The sequence below is a fragment of the Lepeophtheirus salmonis genome, chromosome 2 (assembly GCF_016086655.4).
Source record: "Lepeophtheirus salmonis chromosome 2, UVic_Lsal_1.4, whole genome shotgun sequence".
Classification (NCBI taxonomy): domain Eukaryota; kingdom Metazoa; phylum Arthropoda; class Copepoda; order Siphonostomatoida; family Caligidae; genus Lepeophtheirus; species Lepeophtheirus salmonis.
This window is the reverse complement of record NC_052132.2, coordinates 5,639,573-5,655,207: the sequence shown is the minus strand read 5'-3', so window position 1 is coordinate 5,655,207 and position 15,635 is coordinate 5,639,573. Positions and strand designations below refer to the sequence as shown.

Genomic DNA, 15,635 nt, shown 5'->3' with positions numbered 1-15,635 from the left:
TGGGAAAATAGTAGTCATAAGTCATGACTCATATATTTTTTAACCTATAATAGTTAGGGATGTACTTTTTGTAAGAGCGTATGGAGAAAGCAGGAGCAAGACTTATGGTACTGATGAATTAAGGACCTTGTTACTATCTGCTGTCTGTTAAATGATTTTGGGGGAGAAAATTAATTACTGCTACAAAATATATAAAATACCATTTTTGCAGAGAAAATATAATAATTATATTCCAATCCGGTTATATTTATTTTATTACGAATTTTAGAGCAAAGATAGACAATACTGCTTACTTCAGAGGGAGAAGTTAACACGACGGCAACCTATTAAATAACACGCAACATAACATTAGTGTATTTTCTTTACAGAAATCCAAACCTTACCTTTAGTTATCCCAGAATAAAAATGAACCCTGTATTGATTGTTAGCTGTCGGGTTTTAAACTTATTTTTATTGATTGTTTGTGTTCTGAACGTTGATTAGTTATAAGTAAATCAATTCTTGTTGAGCTGTTAACATTTCCCTCAACTATTATTGAATAATAGTCCCTGAGTTGGGTAGAATTGACTGTCTACCAACAAAAGTATGACAATACCCAAGGACTACTAGAGAGAAAGACTGGAGATCCAATTGAGACAGCTCTTGACTGCAGTCCTCAAATTCAATTCATTTATTATTTTTTCTTCATTGATTTGTTTGTTATTGTTTCACATTTAGAACTTCTAGAATAATAATAAGTAATAAAGTAAAAGTACTACAGTCAACAGATGACTCAAACTTGATTTCATTACAACACTGCATTAACTTACAAACATTAAAATTCCCTATTTATGTTTGGTCAACTCTCGGATTTGATGTTGATCAGTGTTCTGAATGTTGATTGTCTTATGCACCCACGCTACAGTCAAGGCCTACCACCTGCTCTTATCTATGGTCAATCTGATTGGGTGTACAAATTAAGCCTCAATAGAGGTCTGTGAAAATTAGTTGTCAGAGTTTTTTGCCAAAAAGGTCAAGGGCTTCTATGAGACAGGCATTATAGAGTTGAATTCTCGCTGGCAACAAGTTATAAAACCGAACGGAGGATACTTGCCTTAAATTGGATGATTGTAACCCTTCTTATAAAGCATTGAAATAAAGCTTAAGGTGCGAAATTACTTTTTCTCCAATTTCTTATAAAGTGCTTAAGCTGAGCAAAAGCAAGGGAATTTTTTAAGTCGAAAGTTAGTTGACCAAAACAATGGAAAATATAGTTATTTATACATCAATCCCTCCAGATCTTGTATGGAATCATCCAATACTTCTATAAAAAAGGAAGAGTTCTTTAAAGTAAAGTATAATCAACTGATCTAATGTAAACTCCAGTGAGGATCGAACATCAAATATTTGAAGCGCCCTCTATGTTGCTAACAACAATTTATATAATATATTTACAATTATAGTAACTATTAACTGAATATTTTGGTCAACTATGGTGGCGTCAACTTCTACTTAACATCATCACTCTATGGCACAAAATTCTAATGACTTACATCACTACTTATAAAAAGCCAATCTTTTTTTCTATGCATCAAATGAACAACAGTATATGGAATTAGCATATTTATAATATATTTTTGAAAGGTATGAACTTTGATTTGTTCAAGGGAAGGTATTCAAATATTGATAGAAACACAGAATATGGGTTTGGGTTAGCCGATAAGAAAAATTAATTATACAATCTTATTTATTTTATTGCCATAATTTGTAAATAATATTTTTCTTCTTTTGTTTAAATGTACGTATCAACTCCAAATAATTACAAACTATGGGACGAAGCAACCGTACATCTAGATCCCCTCCAATAAAAAGTGAATGGGAATAATATGTATGGAGTATAATTAAGAGTTGTAAATCCTAAGCATTTTTTAGCGCGCATGTTTTTTGTTTTTTTTTGTTGACAATCTGAAGGGTTTTTTTGTTTTCTTTTCTAAAGCCGTTATCATTATTCTATGGGATGTGAAAACTGTCCTAAAATCCTCTTTAGTGTAAATCAAAAAGGCAAGTAAATGCTGGCAACTTTGAAAAACGATTATAGTGCTCCTTGCTCGCTAATACGTTTGAATGTTCAAAATAGGGATAAACAATTAATAAGGGGACGAATATTTTGCCAATTAAAAGCATAATTTTTAATAAAAATGAATGGTTAAGAAGATTTTGTCAACTTTCACACCCTTGATTTCTCTTTCATTCTTGCAGAGCAAAAAAAAAAAATAAAGTATTAAGCTGACTGGAGAGTAAGGTGAGGAGATTAAGTCCTTGTAGAATTGAGGATCGAAAACGAATTATCTCCTGCTTTGTCCTTGGTTGATATGGAGTGGGACTTTTGTTGATTAATTTCCTCCTTCAATCTAATTTAATGCAACGTCATGACAGCTAAGCCGCTGAAACATTCTTCAAATTATTCATTTTTGTTTCTTTCTCTACATAACGAAAATGCTTACGATTTACAACCTTTCAGTATATGACATATGACTTATTGTGTGAGCAAGAGATAAGAAAACATGAGGAAACACCAAAGGTGGAAAAATTACTAAAGGATCAGAAGGAATAATTAGGGAATTTATTCAGAACATTTTTAAATAGCTAATGTATAATTATTTTCAGAAAAAAAAAATAATATATTATTATTTGGTACAGGTTGAATTTTGCTAGAATAAATGGTTAAAAACTACGAAAATAAGTATTTGACGAAATTTATCTAAGATAAAGGAAGAAAAAAAAAAAGAAAAAGATGATGCGACTACAAAGTATTTATATTGTTAATTATTTTTCTATAAAAAAAAAAATGAAAAAAAAAAAAAAAATAGGATTTCCCGTAATATAACTATTTAGAAAGATTTCTACTATTCATGAAAATTATAATATAATGCAGAATGATTACAATGTTGAGGAGGACACAACAAGTGAAGGTAATTTGACGAAATAAGAGCGAAAAAAATATAATTATCTTCTATTATTTAATGCTATCAATATTTACAAAGCAATTGTCGCCTCAGAAAACCCGAAAAAAACACATAAAACTAAAGAAATAATTCCAAGTCCCCCAAAAATAACTCCCAGAAAATTTTGGCTTTTTCAACTATAAAATATAACATTATCACAAATTAAACCATCACAATTATTTTCATTTAAAATAACCAAAAAAGTGGGACTTATAACATCAGTGTAAGGGTGGGAGGAATTGTAATTACATATGTACTTTTTCATAAACTGACAGAAAAGTTAGCGTAATTTTTTCATTAAATACCTATTTATTATTTTTTTTTAATGTCTAGATTTTATCTTTGTCTGGCACAGTGAATAACAGATTCGCTAAAAAAATAAATTCTAAAAAGTGATCACATCAAAACAGCGAATCTGTTTTTATCTCTCCAATCATACTGAAATACAAGGCATACATAAGTGTATATCTGTCATTTAAGATACAGATTATTCGAATGAAAAATGAGTACCTCACTAGTCACAAGGGGAAATCGGAAAGCTTAACATTTGTACTAAATACTTTTCCAAAAGATTTTCTATGAGTACATACACAATCACACAATGAATATGGACCTATTTAAAGTTTAAAATAATAGAAATCAAAGTATCTTTTCAGAAAAACTTCTTTTTTCTTTGCATATCCAATTTCATGAGCGTGACCATTGAGGCTTCTTAAATCAGGCTGTTGTATTATTAGAAGAGGCGGATACAACTGTGGATGGGGCTGGTGAAAGTACTTCAACAATGTGATGCTGTGGAGAAGACTCTCCCACGGAAGAAGAGGAGCCAGTTGAGAATCTATTTGCAGGACAACCATACTTGCTTTTATTTAGATGCCTCTCCATATCCCATCTTCTACTAAAGGCCTTTCCACAAGATGGGCAGCGATGCGTCCCACGATGAATATGACGGTGGTGTTGCAAGGATCCAGGATGTTTAAATATCTTGCCACACTCATCGCATGAATAACGCCCTAGGCCATCTGACGATATAGAGAAAGCCTTACTGATCCCATCTAAAACAAATTTAGCTTTCTTATTAAACTAAAATCACTCGTCAAATGCTTATTTACATACCACTTAATTCATCTCCACTATGGCTAAGATGGTTGCGAGTATCGTCATCTAGAAAAGTAGCACATCAGTAATTAAATAAATGAAAAGCTGGTTTTTAAGGAAATAGTAATATTAATAATAAATACCCCTTAGGTTAGATTCGTTGAGATCCATATTTCTAGCAGAAGGAGACCTGGATAATGTACGTTCCGGGCTCATATCTAAAACCGTAGGAGCGGACTCCGGGCGAAAGACCATACGGAAGGTCGTGCCTTCTCTCTCGTCAGCATCTCCATTTTGACGAACAACTCCATTTGTAGTAGTAGTAGTACCGTTTGTAAAGCCATTACCCAATGGAGTATAATTATTGCTAGTAGACGAGGAAGGTGTACTAGATGTGGAACTTCCCACGTTATCTGAATTACTATTTTTTCCATTGTAACATCTGTAATCCAAAGGATCATAAGATTCAGAGACATTGCTTGCAGGTTGAGTGTTGTTTTGGTGAGGATTTTGTGATTGTAAACTATGTTGTTGAAGTTGTTGTGGAGGAGGAGGATGTTGTTGTTGTTGCTGGGGCGGTGGCGGGGGTTGTTGGAGTTGATTCGGATGATGGTGATGATGATGATGATGGGATGGGTGGTGATGAGTTGCAGGCTTAGTTGCTACAGCTATTCCATTAGCAACTGATCTTGGTACATCATTAGCTAAGTGATGTCTGATTAAACCAGCTAACCTAATGAGTGGAAATAGAAGAGATTAAATTGTATATAAACGTTCACAAATGTAGCTCCAAAATCAGGGATCAAACCTTATCTCATTTCCTCTTTCAAACATAGTTGGACTAGTTGGCATGGAATGAGGATAAGGTATTAACCTCTGGCCAACAACTTCGCCATTTCCTCGACTGACAGATTCACAAAATCTCTTAGCTGGCTCATAGTCACAACCATTTCGATCGCGAGAATAATTTTCAGGAACCTAAAACAATTTCAATATAGATTTATCAAACTTCACCAAAACCCTTCAATACTACCACTGAAGGTTCTGAAGATTCTTTTTTAATGTTCATGTGAGTTAAATCAAATGATCGCTTCCAACGTTTAGGTGGAGGAGTTCTTGGGTTCAATCCAGCTGGAGGAGGAGCGATCGTATTGCTGGGGTGAGATGATGGAATCGGCGACGGTTCCCTCGTTGAAGGTCGACTACTCGGTAAACTAGGGGGAGGACTAAATGTTCTTTAAGTAAAAATTATAACGAGAATACTAATTGTAGATGTCAAAATACCTGTGGGGCGTACGAGGAATAGCATTTTTCTCAGAGGCCAAGAAATGTTCTGAAAAAGGAGGTTTAACATCTTGCTGACTATGAATGCTACTGGGTGAATGAGAGCGTGTGGGTGGAGCAGATCCACCCCAATGTTCGGAACTAGGTGTCTGGGCTTCCATACGCTGGCAACTCTTAATCAAATTAAAGAAAAAATATATATTTTTAATTAAAATATTTGAACCTTTATAAATAAAAAAAAATGACTTACAGGTGGTGGGTCCACAGGACATTCAACTTTATCAAGTCCCTTTATTCTAAACGATTTTGCCATGTGAAGAAAGGATTGTAGAAGTTCTTGAGCCACGTTAACTTCGCCGGTATAAGCGAACTCTAACATGGCAGAGGCTTCATCGCGTCCGGTATCTTTTAGAATTATAATAGGATGTTTACAAGGCGTCGTCTAATACATAAAGAATGAAGATATAAATAATACATAATTAGAAAGACGATTGTCATAATGTAAATGAATATATCCTTCACCTAATACCCTTTGTCAACATAGCAACATACAAATAAAAATTCGAAAAACAAGTTTGCTTTAGTACTTTATACAACATTGATTTTAATTTTATATTCTTTTGTTAATTATTTCTTCCAATTTGATAATTGTAATAATCATAAGGTAGTAGGAGTATAATTAAATCACCCCCTTATTAAATGAAATTATAATGCCTTCAAGAGACAATGCACATTTATAAAAGTGCTAGAGGTTTCATCAATCACATAATACACTGAGATGGCATGTAAAGTGAGTATTCAGACAAGCTAATACATTGTTTTAGGAGACAAATCATCTAAATAAATTTAAAATCTAGACGACACGAAGCAAATAAATATTGTGTATATTCTATAAATTTATCCACACGTCAAGCACAGGTCCCCCTCCGCGCAGAATACTTCATAAGAGACAAACTCACAACCTCGTTCACATAATGATACCTTTCATTTACTTTCATGATCCTTCAAAATTGTCCGAATATCTCAAAAAAGTCGAGATCCCTCTCCTTCAAAGTTCTAATCCAATAATGTATTCGTCGCGTAACGAAGTTATTTCATTATTATTAAAAAGTTGCGATCATTGAATTTCAACTATTCGCTGTCTCAGATTTCGAAATAGAAAGAAAAAGTATGACATGCGGGCAAACTTATACAATGTACCCCAAATATTATTATTTCAACTACCATTAACAAATATAAAAGCAATGCATCAAAAATCGAATTCAGCATAAAATAACAATCAAATCCCTCAACAATTTACCGCAATTATGAACTTTTGATGGAAACGTCGTGGAAGTACAAACACTTACATTAAAGAAATAAAGAATTAAAATGAATTGCGAAGTTCAAAGTCTCACATTTAACACAAGGCTTTGTTTATTATTTCGATATATATACATGTGGCAAAAAATTACACGTTTATACATATACATATATATAAGTCTATACTTATTTAATTCAACCCTTGTTACATTCAGTGATCATCATTAAATTCAAAGGACAATGCTCACGTTGTCCTCATAGGTCTGATTGTACGCCAATAAACATATATGTATATATAAATAAAAAACCTTAAAGAGGTTTATTTAAATATATTGATATAACTATTACAATATTAAATTATGAGTTCTATTGAATTGTTCAAAATATGAATATACTTTTTTTTAAAGCACACACAATCATTAACACATCACATCATGCATACAAATTTCCTTACCTTCAGGATATCTCTGAAATACGTTGAAACAGATGATAGTATGACTTTATGTGCTTCTAAAGTAGATCCATCGGCGCACGCGAGTGTCACATCCACAAAATCGTGTCTGGAATGAAGATCCCTGAACGTTGAAGCCACGTTCACTGTAAAATCATTCCACTTCAAGCTGTACTTTTGTGTGGCAGTACCCATGTTGAAGCTAAGGTTGACAATTTTATTAATATAATGATTGCGCTTTGAAATATTCAAAAGCAATTCTAGAAGCCTTTAGGTCGCATTGAAATACTAGAAAATAGAAAAAAATGAGTCATTGAGTGTTTTGTGAACATATTTTCTACAATTAAACATCTTGAAAAAAATATTTATCTTAATTTAGTATTATTATTATTTAATTGCAAAAATGAAACCTCATGCTCCTGATGTGGCACCTCAAGAGAAATACTTCTAAAAAGAGCCCACTCTAATGCAGCATAACATCAACAAAAGAAGAAGAGTTGCAACTACCAAGAGATTCATTAACGTACAAACTAAACACAAGCAACACAAGATAGGAGGCCTAAACGCACTCTTTTTCTTTTGTATAGTTGAATTTAATATTAATAATATGTAGTTTGCTGTACGCGCGTTTAGTTATCGAGAAAGACGCATTCAATAATACCCTTTTAACAGTTGATATGTAGAGTTAAATTACATTCCTTTGAAATGATAAAAAGGCCAGAGCATTTTACAAACATTTTTAAAATCGAAATAGAGACCCAACTTCATACTACATAAGTATGTATATATATGCAAAACCTCTCCTGAAGAAAAGAATTACACAAAATTGCAAGAAGAAAGCTTTTTGAAAACGTGTGAAAGAAGGAAAGCTACAAAAAGGGAAAAATCGACCGTTTATAGACGATTTCTATCTCTTTTTTAGCAGAGAGAATGACGGGGATTAATTAATGCAGTTTTATCCTCTCTATTGCTGTTGCATTTGAGTATAAAAGACTTAAATGATGGAATTACATAGTTGAATAAGTCACTACTCAATCCTCCTTCTTATTATTGTTCTGACTTATTACATATTATAGGGGATTTAACAACATGTACATGTATTCCCAGTATACATATCTATGTCTAAATGAGAATTTCAAACATCATCAAGTAAGTTATGGAAAACTCTAAAAAAAAATGGAAGTTTAAGCACCTTGATTATACTTTTTTATTAGCAACCGGCCTGCGTAACTTGTTTCTTAAATTCCAACATACCTAATACTTAACAAGATACTTGGCAACAAACCCCAAGGTATTCCTTTTTTCAAATAAAATGGCGTCGATTAAAAATAGACCAATAATGTGCGAAGAAACGATGGAAAAGGGTCTTTATAAAAAAAATGTTGACTTACAATTTAATTGTGTTGTAAATTAAGAAGTGGATTCATTTCTTTCATGCCTGCATCCTTTATCAAAGTAGTAGAATCAGAAGGATTTTTTTAATAGTTATAATACAAAAAAATAACAAATCCTCTTTCTATATAAGGAAAGTTATTTGAAAAACTGATGGAGGATCTAAAGAGAATAACCACTTAAAAAGCTAGAGTTTGTGAATCAATCACATTTACAGCACGATGTTGGACGACTAAAATAGTTAAGTGACGATTACGCATAAAACTGTGCGTGTGCGTTGCCTTCTCTTTGCAAAGAAGAAGAGAGTCTAGAGGCCAGAAGCAACGATTTCGGCATTCAATATATATATATATATATCACGCACACTTCTTAAGCATAAAGACGTTCGGGAGGAGTAGAAGCTTCTATATATACATGTATGCTTATAATCACGACTAACACTAGCCTGTTTTTAGATAATCTACGCATAGTGAGTGCAAAAGGTAGTTGTTAATGATAAAAGTCAATAAGTATGATGATGATAGAAGCGTACTCTGACTTGTGTAAGCTCATTTTTAAATAATACTAAAGTATAAATATATATATATCAATCACGCACATTCATCATCCTTTAAAATTAAAATCCGTCACAAAGGGATTAAAGGAGTGTATAATACCATCATAGGGAAAAATAGCGTACGCAACGAAACATTTAATGATAATAATATTAGTACTATGTAATAACAAGGTACAGGCAACATCCAAGTACGGGTTGAATGGTACAGCAACTAAAGTTCAATTACGTAATGGGTATATACTATGAGTGAAGCTACTCGACCCATACTATATTAATTATTAGAATACAGAGCTAAGGGATGTGTACATTTCATTAGATTTAATTTCGGCAGAAAAAGAATAGAGTTGTTCAAAATATTCATATGCAACATTCCAAAAAATTTCATTTTCGTCTCGTAATTGCTATTAAAAAAAAATAGAAATACATACTGTCACAGCTGACAAAATTAGCAATCCTGGAGGATGCATAGGATTTGCAAGGAACTTATATGTCATATGTCTTTATTAATAACGTTAGGAAGGGAAATTATGTTCAGAATTAAACTATGTATATATGAAGCAATATATGTTGATGAGGCGTGTCTCACAAGGTGCCTATATTGTGTACGGGGTCCATTGTTGGTGTACACACAAAGATTTACAAAAGTAACAAAATCATAAGAGGAAAAAAATAAGAATATTATTATTATCTATAGAGCTTGTTCTATCTTAATGAATCACAAGTCAATAAAAATAAAATTTTAATATTATCAACATAGTAAATTTGACTCAAGATACAACGAGGTTAAAAGGGGTATGATTAGCCTATATGTAATATTTTCGTATGTTATAGATGATGGGAAGAAGACCGGAGTGATAAATATTTATTACTACTATGTGTATTTTGATGTTTGTTTTTGTATCAATCACCTATTTGAGGCAGGGATATTGGCAATCCTATGTCAACTTCAGACGATCATCGCTGCGTCCAAGCATTCATATATGTACGGTGCAAAAGGCTTTTAATTTACACGAAGCAGATTGCGAGTAGTAATACAAAATATCGGACGAAGCATCAGGTAAAGGTTCTGCTGTAATTAGGAATAACATAAACAGGATTTCATGATTAATATAGAGCATTTCAACTAGTTGAATGTTTTAACCATTCAAAACGCTGATTATTATTATTTTTTTTTTTACAGAAGTCATCTAACAAAAATTCAGAACTAAATGTTCCAAAATAAATCTGATGAAAAAAAAACAGGTTTCGTAGGATGGCTTTTTTTGGGTATCCACTTGAATACAACATTACACAAGCCAGGAAAAGGATGGAACGAGGACAACTTTTTCTTCTTCTGTAATGGAGAGGGAGCTTTCGAAGTCTTGATCGAAGCAAAGAAAAGAAAGCGTTCTACATTCAATATAAATGGATTGCGAATGCAGTCAAACGCCAACAGCTTCAGTCAATTTGTAAGTACATTTAATGCTCTAGCTATCTGTTTTTACCAATTAAGAGAGAGAGAGAGCTAACGCAAAAGAAAACTATATCGTCGCAGCTTGCAGTTCTTTCTACATGATCTGTTTCTCTTTCTTTTTCTCCACAATCACTATGCAAGTCTACAAAAATTTTAATATTCTATGGAGAAAGGAATAAAAATATGGACTCTTCAACATTTCAATCATGTATGTATACTCAAATATTGAAATAGTTGACGCAATGCAAACAAACCCTAATTAGGCTCCACATTACTGGAATTAAATATATATATATTCAGTTACTCATCATTCTAACTAGTAATTTAGTTGGAATACATTCATAGGGCAATGCTGGCATATTTTGAAGTCTTCTTTTACTTTAATGATCAATGGATTACTGAGTAATCAGAGTCCTGGAAGTAATTGCTTAAATAGGAAGGTGGAAGACGAACGAATGGATTAATAAAGAGGTCCGACTCGTGATATTTACCCATAACTTAAATAACACAGTTGATGTGGATTAAAGTTAACGAGTGTAACTGCTCTATCCATCCATCCCTCCATTGTGTACAAATGAATTGCAGCCTTGCCAAAGTGGATTATGCAAGTCTGCTGCTGCAAAGAAATGATGCCGGGACACGAGGTAGAGACTGAGCCAAGAACTGGCACCTCATGGGGCCTTACCTTTAGATAGAAGCAGAGGACAAATGAGGAAGGAGATCCATAACGATCCCAGACTAGGAAGGAGCGAGGAATGAAGGGTAGGAGCCTAAAATACTAGGGATGAGGCCTCGAATACAGCTGCTCCTACAGCAGCTACCAACACCCCTCCGCAAATTAAATAACGAAAAGTTCATAATGCGTTTCTTTCTCTGTTTTCGCCCCTTTCTTCCCTTCCTCCCTCATTATTCCTCTTCGTAAAAATCGCTCACTCCCTCTTAGCTGCCCAAGAGGAAACCGGGTCAGGCCGGTTCCATTTAAATGACGCCTTTGACGGTTAATAAAGTAGGAAAAAAGAAGAGAAGAGACTGGCCCTGGAGTAAAGAGGGGGGGGAAAAAGAAGAAAATGCAGCAAGGGCTATTTCACTCCCATACAGCAGCAGCTGTTCCTTGAGAAACACATACATAGTTTTAAAAAGCGTAGAGGTGAGGAGAGGAGCGCACGCGTATATGGCCCCTATCATCCCCGGCTTTTCAATTTCATTGACTATTTCACAAATTTGAAGTACAAATTGAGACTAAATGAATGAATTAAAAATGATTACCTCTTCATTGAACTGATTTGAGTTAACCCACAGCTCCTTCCGTCTCGATGTGCTTCGGGAGCGAACCAACTGAGGCAAGGAGAATATTTAAACTGGAAACAACATGAAATGAAGAAGAGAAAAAAAATCTTACGCAACGTTGACGCAGACGAGGAGCGCCTTCCTTTTGTACCCTATGTTCAGTGAGAGAGAAATCTTCATTTAAACTCTAAGAAAGCACACTCTGACGCGAAGGGTTACAATTCTTCTTTAAGAAAACGTAGGGTATGCAACAGGGACGTTGCCCTCAGCCCGTCACTTGGATAATATATTAATATTTAACTTTTCAAGAGCAGCTGCAACGTTCGAGGCAGAGAAGCAAGTGAGGGAGGGATCTCCAGGGTTTCGATATGACCAGGAGGGACTTCTCTCCAAGTGAAACCATAATACCATAAATATGACTCTGAATAGATGTATTAAAAATTAGGGGTTTACTTTTTTTGACGCAATTTTCGTTCGTGCAGGAATTTATTGCTCTTTGTAATTCTAATTGAAGTTGATAAAGTGGCTGTTGTATTCCGTAGTTTCAAATTTTATTTGCATAACTATCATACTTGAAGCCTGTATATATTTTTACCGATGAATAAGCATTGTTACCAACTCTTTGTTTTTTTAAAAACTCGTGTATGATAATAGCACGTTTCCTGCCTTCGATATTAAGTACTTCGTCTATTTGTTTTGAGACAAATATTTTATGAATTAATATATACTAAGAGATATCTACATACCTTTCATTATGGTGGAACTAAGTACTATTATCAGTTATTTAAGAGAAATAGAAATTAGCTCGATTAACATTTGAATACATAATATATATTAAATTACATACTTAATGTTCAAGTGGATGGAATGCCCAAAGCATTTAAAATCATTAGTTAGTCTCAAATATATTTCATGAATCATGATACATTTGTAATAACCTTTCTCATCACTAATACCACTATCAATCAAATACATACCTTCGAATATTGTATATCAATGTACTATATATATATATAAACGCAAAGGAAAAACTATGTTGCCCTTTTACTGTACAAACTCATAATCATTTACATAGAGAAATTTACATGATTGGAATCAAGCTAAAATAGTAAAGTAATAATAATAATATTAATCACAGCAGGATAGTTTTAAAAAAGTTTAAAATTCGTCGCGCAACAGTGTGTATCTATTCTTAGATGGACCAAGATGTTGAAATTGTGATGGTGGTGGAGTTCCCTCTTTATTGGAGCCTTTCTTTTGAGGTACCTAAAAAATAATTAATAAAAATTATCATCATCATCATTGGAAATAAAGTAACAGGATAGGAATCACATACTTTTTGGTCTGTAGAATTTTCCGTGCTAGTAGTATCGGGACCGTAATGAAACTCCCTGTGTAATTTCCCAGAATAAAGCTCTTGCAAAAACTAAAAACAAAGTAAAAATCTGCATCAATGTTAATTCAAAAACAAACAAACATTAATACCTGTTTAATTTTCCCATCGACAAAAATATCCTCATACTTGGGAAATAAATACATATGTCTAAAACTGTCAATAGCAATGAGTGGAAGATCTTCCTTCGACTTTCCCAAATGATGCAGAGGATGAGCAAATTTAACACCATCAGCAGTAAGGAAGTTTACATTTTCTGTAATATTTTATAATTAATGTAAGGGAGAACGGAAAGTAAACTATTTAAAAGCTTACGTTTCTCAGAGAGCAGATTCGTTTGAATTATATCCGTATATTGTTTAATACTTTTGTGATCTTCAGGATCATGAAATAATATCAAGAATGGTAGACCTTCTTCCGTAAGTTCCTCAGCGTTTTCAAATGTAATACTCCTCACTAGTGGAGTACACTTATCAACAGCCCAAATACTGAACTCGTCATAACTACAAGTAGATCCAATAATAAGACATAATATAAAAAAGAACAACATAATATTTAGAGACTCATACTTTTTAAGATCGCCCTTGAACGACTCATCATCTTCGGAGGAGTGTGCTTTATTTGGACGGAAAGCAATGATGGATTGATCAGCAGGATGCATTTGAGCAGTTACCTTAATACATGAAAATAAATTGTGAAAATGAATAAGGCAATATTTTGAATTTAATTTACCTCTCCAAAACCAGCATGGAATTCGCAATCATCTTTAAGATTTGAAGCGACCCGGCGGAAATGTTCGTATTCTTTCGACTCCTTAGTATCAAAATATCCAATTAAATATCGTTTGGCATCCTAATGTGATAAAAAAAAATTAATTTTTTTGTAGTTTTAATAATGGAATGAATCAAATTACTTCCAACTTGGTAAGCACTTGCAGATCAGTATATTCCTTAACAGGATCAATCAATTGATCTTCAGCAAACTTCAAAAAAGCCTCGGCCGTTCGAGAGCCTCGGTATTCTTTCTTAGCCACAATACCATTTCGTACGTACTTCAACGTTGGATATTTAGTAATGTGAAATCGGGTGCCCAAATTAGCTAAAATTAATACATAATGAATTATAAATAATAATAAATACTAAAATAATAATAACCTTGACTGTCACAATCCACTTTTCCGACGACGACTTTCCCTGGTTTTGGAAAGGCTTCAGAAATTTTGTTTGCAGCCTCATCCCAAATGGGAGATAGCATATTACTGAATCGGCACCAATCCGCATAAAAATTGATCAAGACCAACTCATTATTTGCCAAGGTTTCATCAATATTCGTACTATCCAAGATTGTTGCACCACTATTCACAGGAGTGTAAAAGTTTGAGAAGACCTAAATAAAAAAATATAAGTAATATAGAAGTTTGAAAAATAATGTGAACAAATATTGTACATTCACAATTGTACATACATTATTATAACAAGTGTGTACAAATGTATAGAGACATCGAAATATATAATAATGTAAAGAGTAATTAGGCTAATCATCTATGAATACTATACAAATGTATTTACTTTAAACTTGTTCCTGTGAGTCTTGTAATTATAAATACTTTTACATGTGCAGTTCTTTTCATGATTGGGAAATTAATGATATACAATGTATAGCTCAAGATAGCTCATGAATAGGGGTATTCTGCAACTACCCAAAGGTGCTCTTAGTAGAGCCATTTTTGATTCAATATGAAATGTATAAGAAGCCACATAAAGCAATTATTTTAGAAAGAAAAGGAATAGGAGATAATTATTTAATCTTGCTTCTTGATTCATGAAATGAAGGATTTTCAACTTTAGAAGCAACTCAAAGGAGAATATTCAATTGAGAGGTCCATCAGTTAGAAGCTGAATAGAAAAAAAGTGGATGAACACTCTTGTTATGGAGTGAGATACTCATGAATGACAACGAAGTGACGTCTATTACATCCAGTGTGACAAATACTATGAGTGACACAACTCCACTCCATTACTTACAGTAACAAAAAATAAGTTAAAAAGGATCTTCATAATGGTAGAAATGTGGACTATCCCACGTATATATATCCTTGTCCACCCAATAGACCTTAAGCCACTACTCCACTGAGTCCACCGTCAAAGAAAACCCCAGTAACTTGTCCCCTTTCAACTGATGACGACGAAGTTAGGATTGATGACGATGATCCTCTAAGACAAAATAATCTATCTATTGAAGCAGCTTAAAGGTAAATACACTAAATGAATATGTTAATAAATATTTTAATGTTACGTTTATGTAGAGTTAAGAAGCTTTTTAACTAAGTGGTGAAACGAAGACCACGTGATGAATATATGTACAAGGTACTTTGTCCTGGATTTTTTCTGCCAGCTAGAAGCGTTAAATATGAGTCCATAGCTAATTGCGCATGC

General features: G+C 33.3%; 2 protein-coding genes and 1 long non-coding RNA gene across 14 annotated transcripts; all 3 read right to left on the bottom strand.

The window, feature by feature from the left end:
* Positions 1–20: 20 nt before the first annotated feature.
* LOC121132548 (uncharacterized) lies at positions 21–524 on the bottom strand. Its single transcript, XR_011784437.1, has 3 exons — positions 384–524; positions 201–323; positions 21–144 (listed from the first exon to the last, which is right to left on the bottom strand). It is a non-coding gene; the product is annotated as an uncharacterized lncRNA (long non-coding RNA).
* Positions 525–2,580: 2,056 nt separating this feature from the next.
* Positions 2,581–11,932, bottom strand: LOC121132549 (uncharacterized). 12 transcript variants are annotated; one of them, XM_040727976.2, is made up of 9 exons: positions 11,787–11,932; positions 7,123–7,407; positions 5,617–5,808; positions 5,367–5,539; positions 5,116–5,296; positions 4,891–5,060; positions 4,226–4,815; positions 4,101–4,148; positions 2,581–4,039 (listed from the first exon to the last, which is right to left on the bottom strand). In XM_040727976.2, the coding sequence occupies exons 2-9, from the start codon at positions 7,312–7,314 to the stop codon at positions 3,702–3,704; spliced, it is 1,884 nt and encodes a 627-aa protein (XP_040583910.1). In that variant the 5' UTR covers positions 7,315–7,407; positions 11,787–11,932; the 3' UTR covers positions 2,581–3,701. The 12 variants fall into 12 exon arrangements, with proteins under 12 accessions (XP_040583910.1, XP_040583905.1, XP_040583909.1 ...); XM_040727971.2 differs by having other exon boundaries at positions 5,116–5,317; positions 11,787–11,927; XM_040727975.2 differs by having other exon boundaries at positions 5,116–5,308; positions 11,787–11,924.
* Positions 11,933–12,696: 764 nt separating this feature from the next.
* ERp44 (Endoplasmic reticulum protein 44) lies at positions 12,697–15,544 on the bottom strand. The gene is made up of 9 exons (XM_040727980.2): positions 15,225–15,544; positions 14,355–14,586; positions 14,114–14,298; positions 13,933–14,052; positions 13,770–13,873; positions 13,516–13,703; positions 13,293–13,456; positions 13,144–13,233; positions 12,697–13,073 (listed from the first exon to the last, which is right to left on the bottom strand). The coding sequence occupies exons 1-9, from the start codon at positions 15,255–15,257 to the stop codon at positions 12,966–12,968; spliced, it is 1,224 nt and encodes a 407-aa protein (XP_040583914.1). The 5' UTR covers positions 15,258–15,544; the 3' UTR covers positions 12,697–12,965.
* Between the last annotated feature and the right edge of the window lie 91 nt (positions 15,545–15,635).

Excerpts from the sequence above, each read along its gene's own strand:
- ERp44 (XM_040727980.2), bottom strand. The coding sequence starts at position 15,257 with ATGAAGATCCTTTTTAACTTATTTTTTGTTACT. Across the intron at positions 14,053-14,113 it reads AAGTGCTTACCAAGTTGGAA|GATGCCAAACGATATTTAAT; the intron begins GTAATTTGATTC and ends TTATCACATTAG. Across the intron at positions 13,234-13,292 it reads TCGATGGGAAAATTAAACAG|TTTTTGCAAGAGCTTTATTC; the intron begins GTATTAATGTTT and ends CTTTGTTTTTAG.
- LOC121132549 (XM_040727971.2), bottom strand. The coding sequence starts at position 7,314 with ATGGGTACTGCCACACAAAAGTACAGCTTGAAGTGGAATGATTTTACA. Across the intron at positions 5,809-7,122 it reads ATTTCAGAGATATCCTGAAG|ACGACGCCTTGTAAACATCC; the intron begins GTAAGGAAATTT and ends TTTATGTATTAG. Across the intron at positions 5,061-5,115 it reads AATCTTCAGAACCTTCAGTG|GTTCCTGAAAATTATTCTCG; the intron begins GTAGTATTGAAG and ends AAATTGTTTTAG.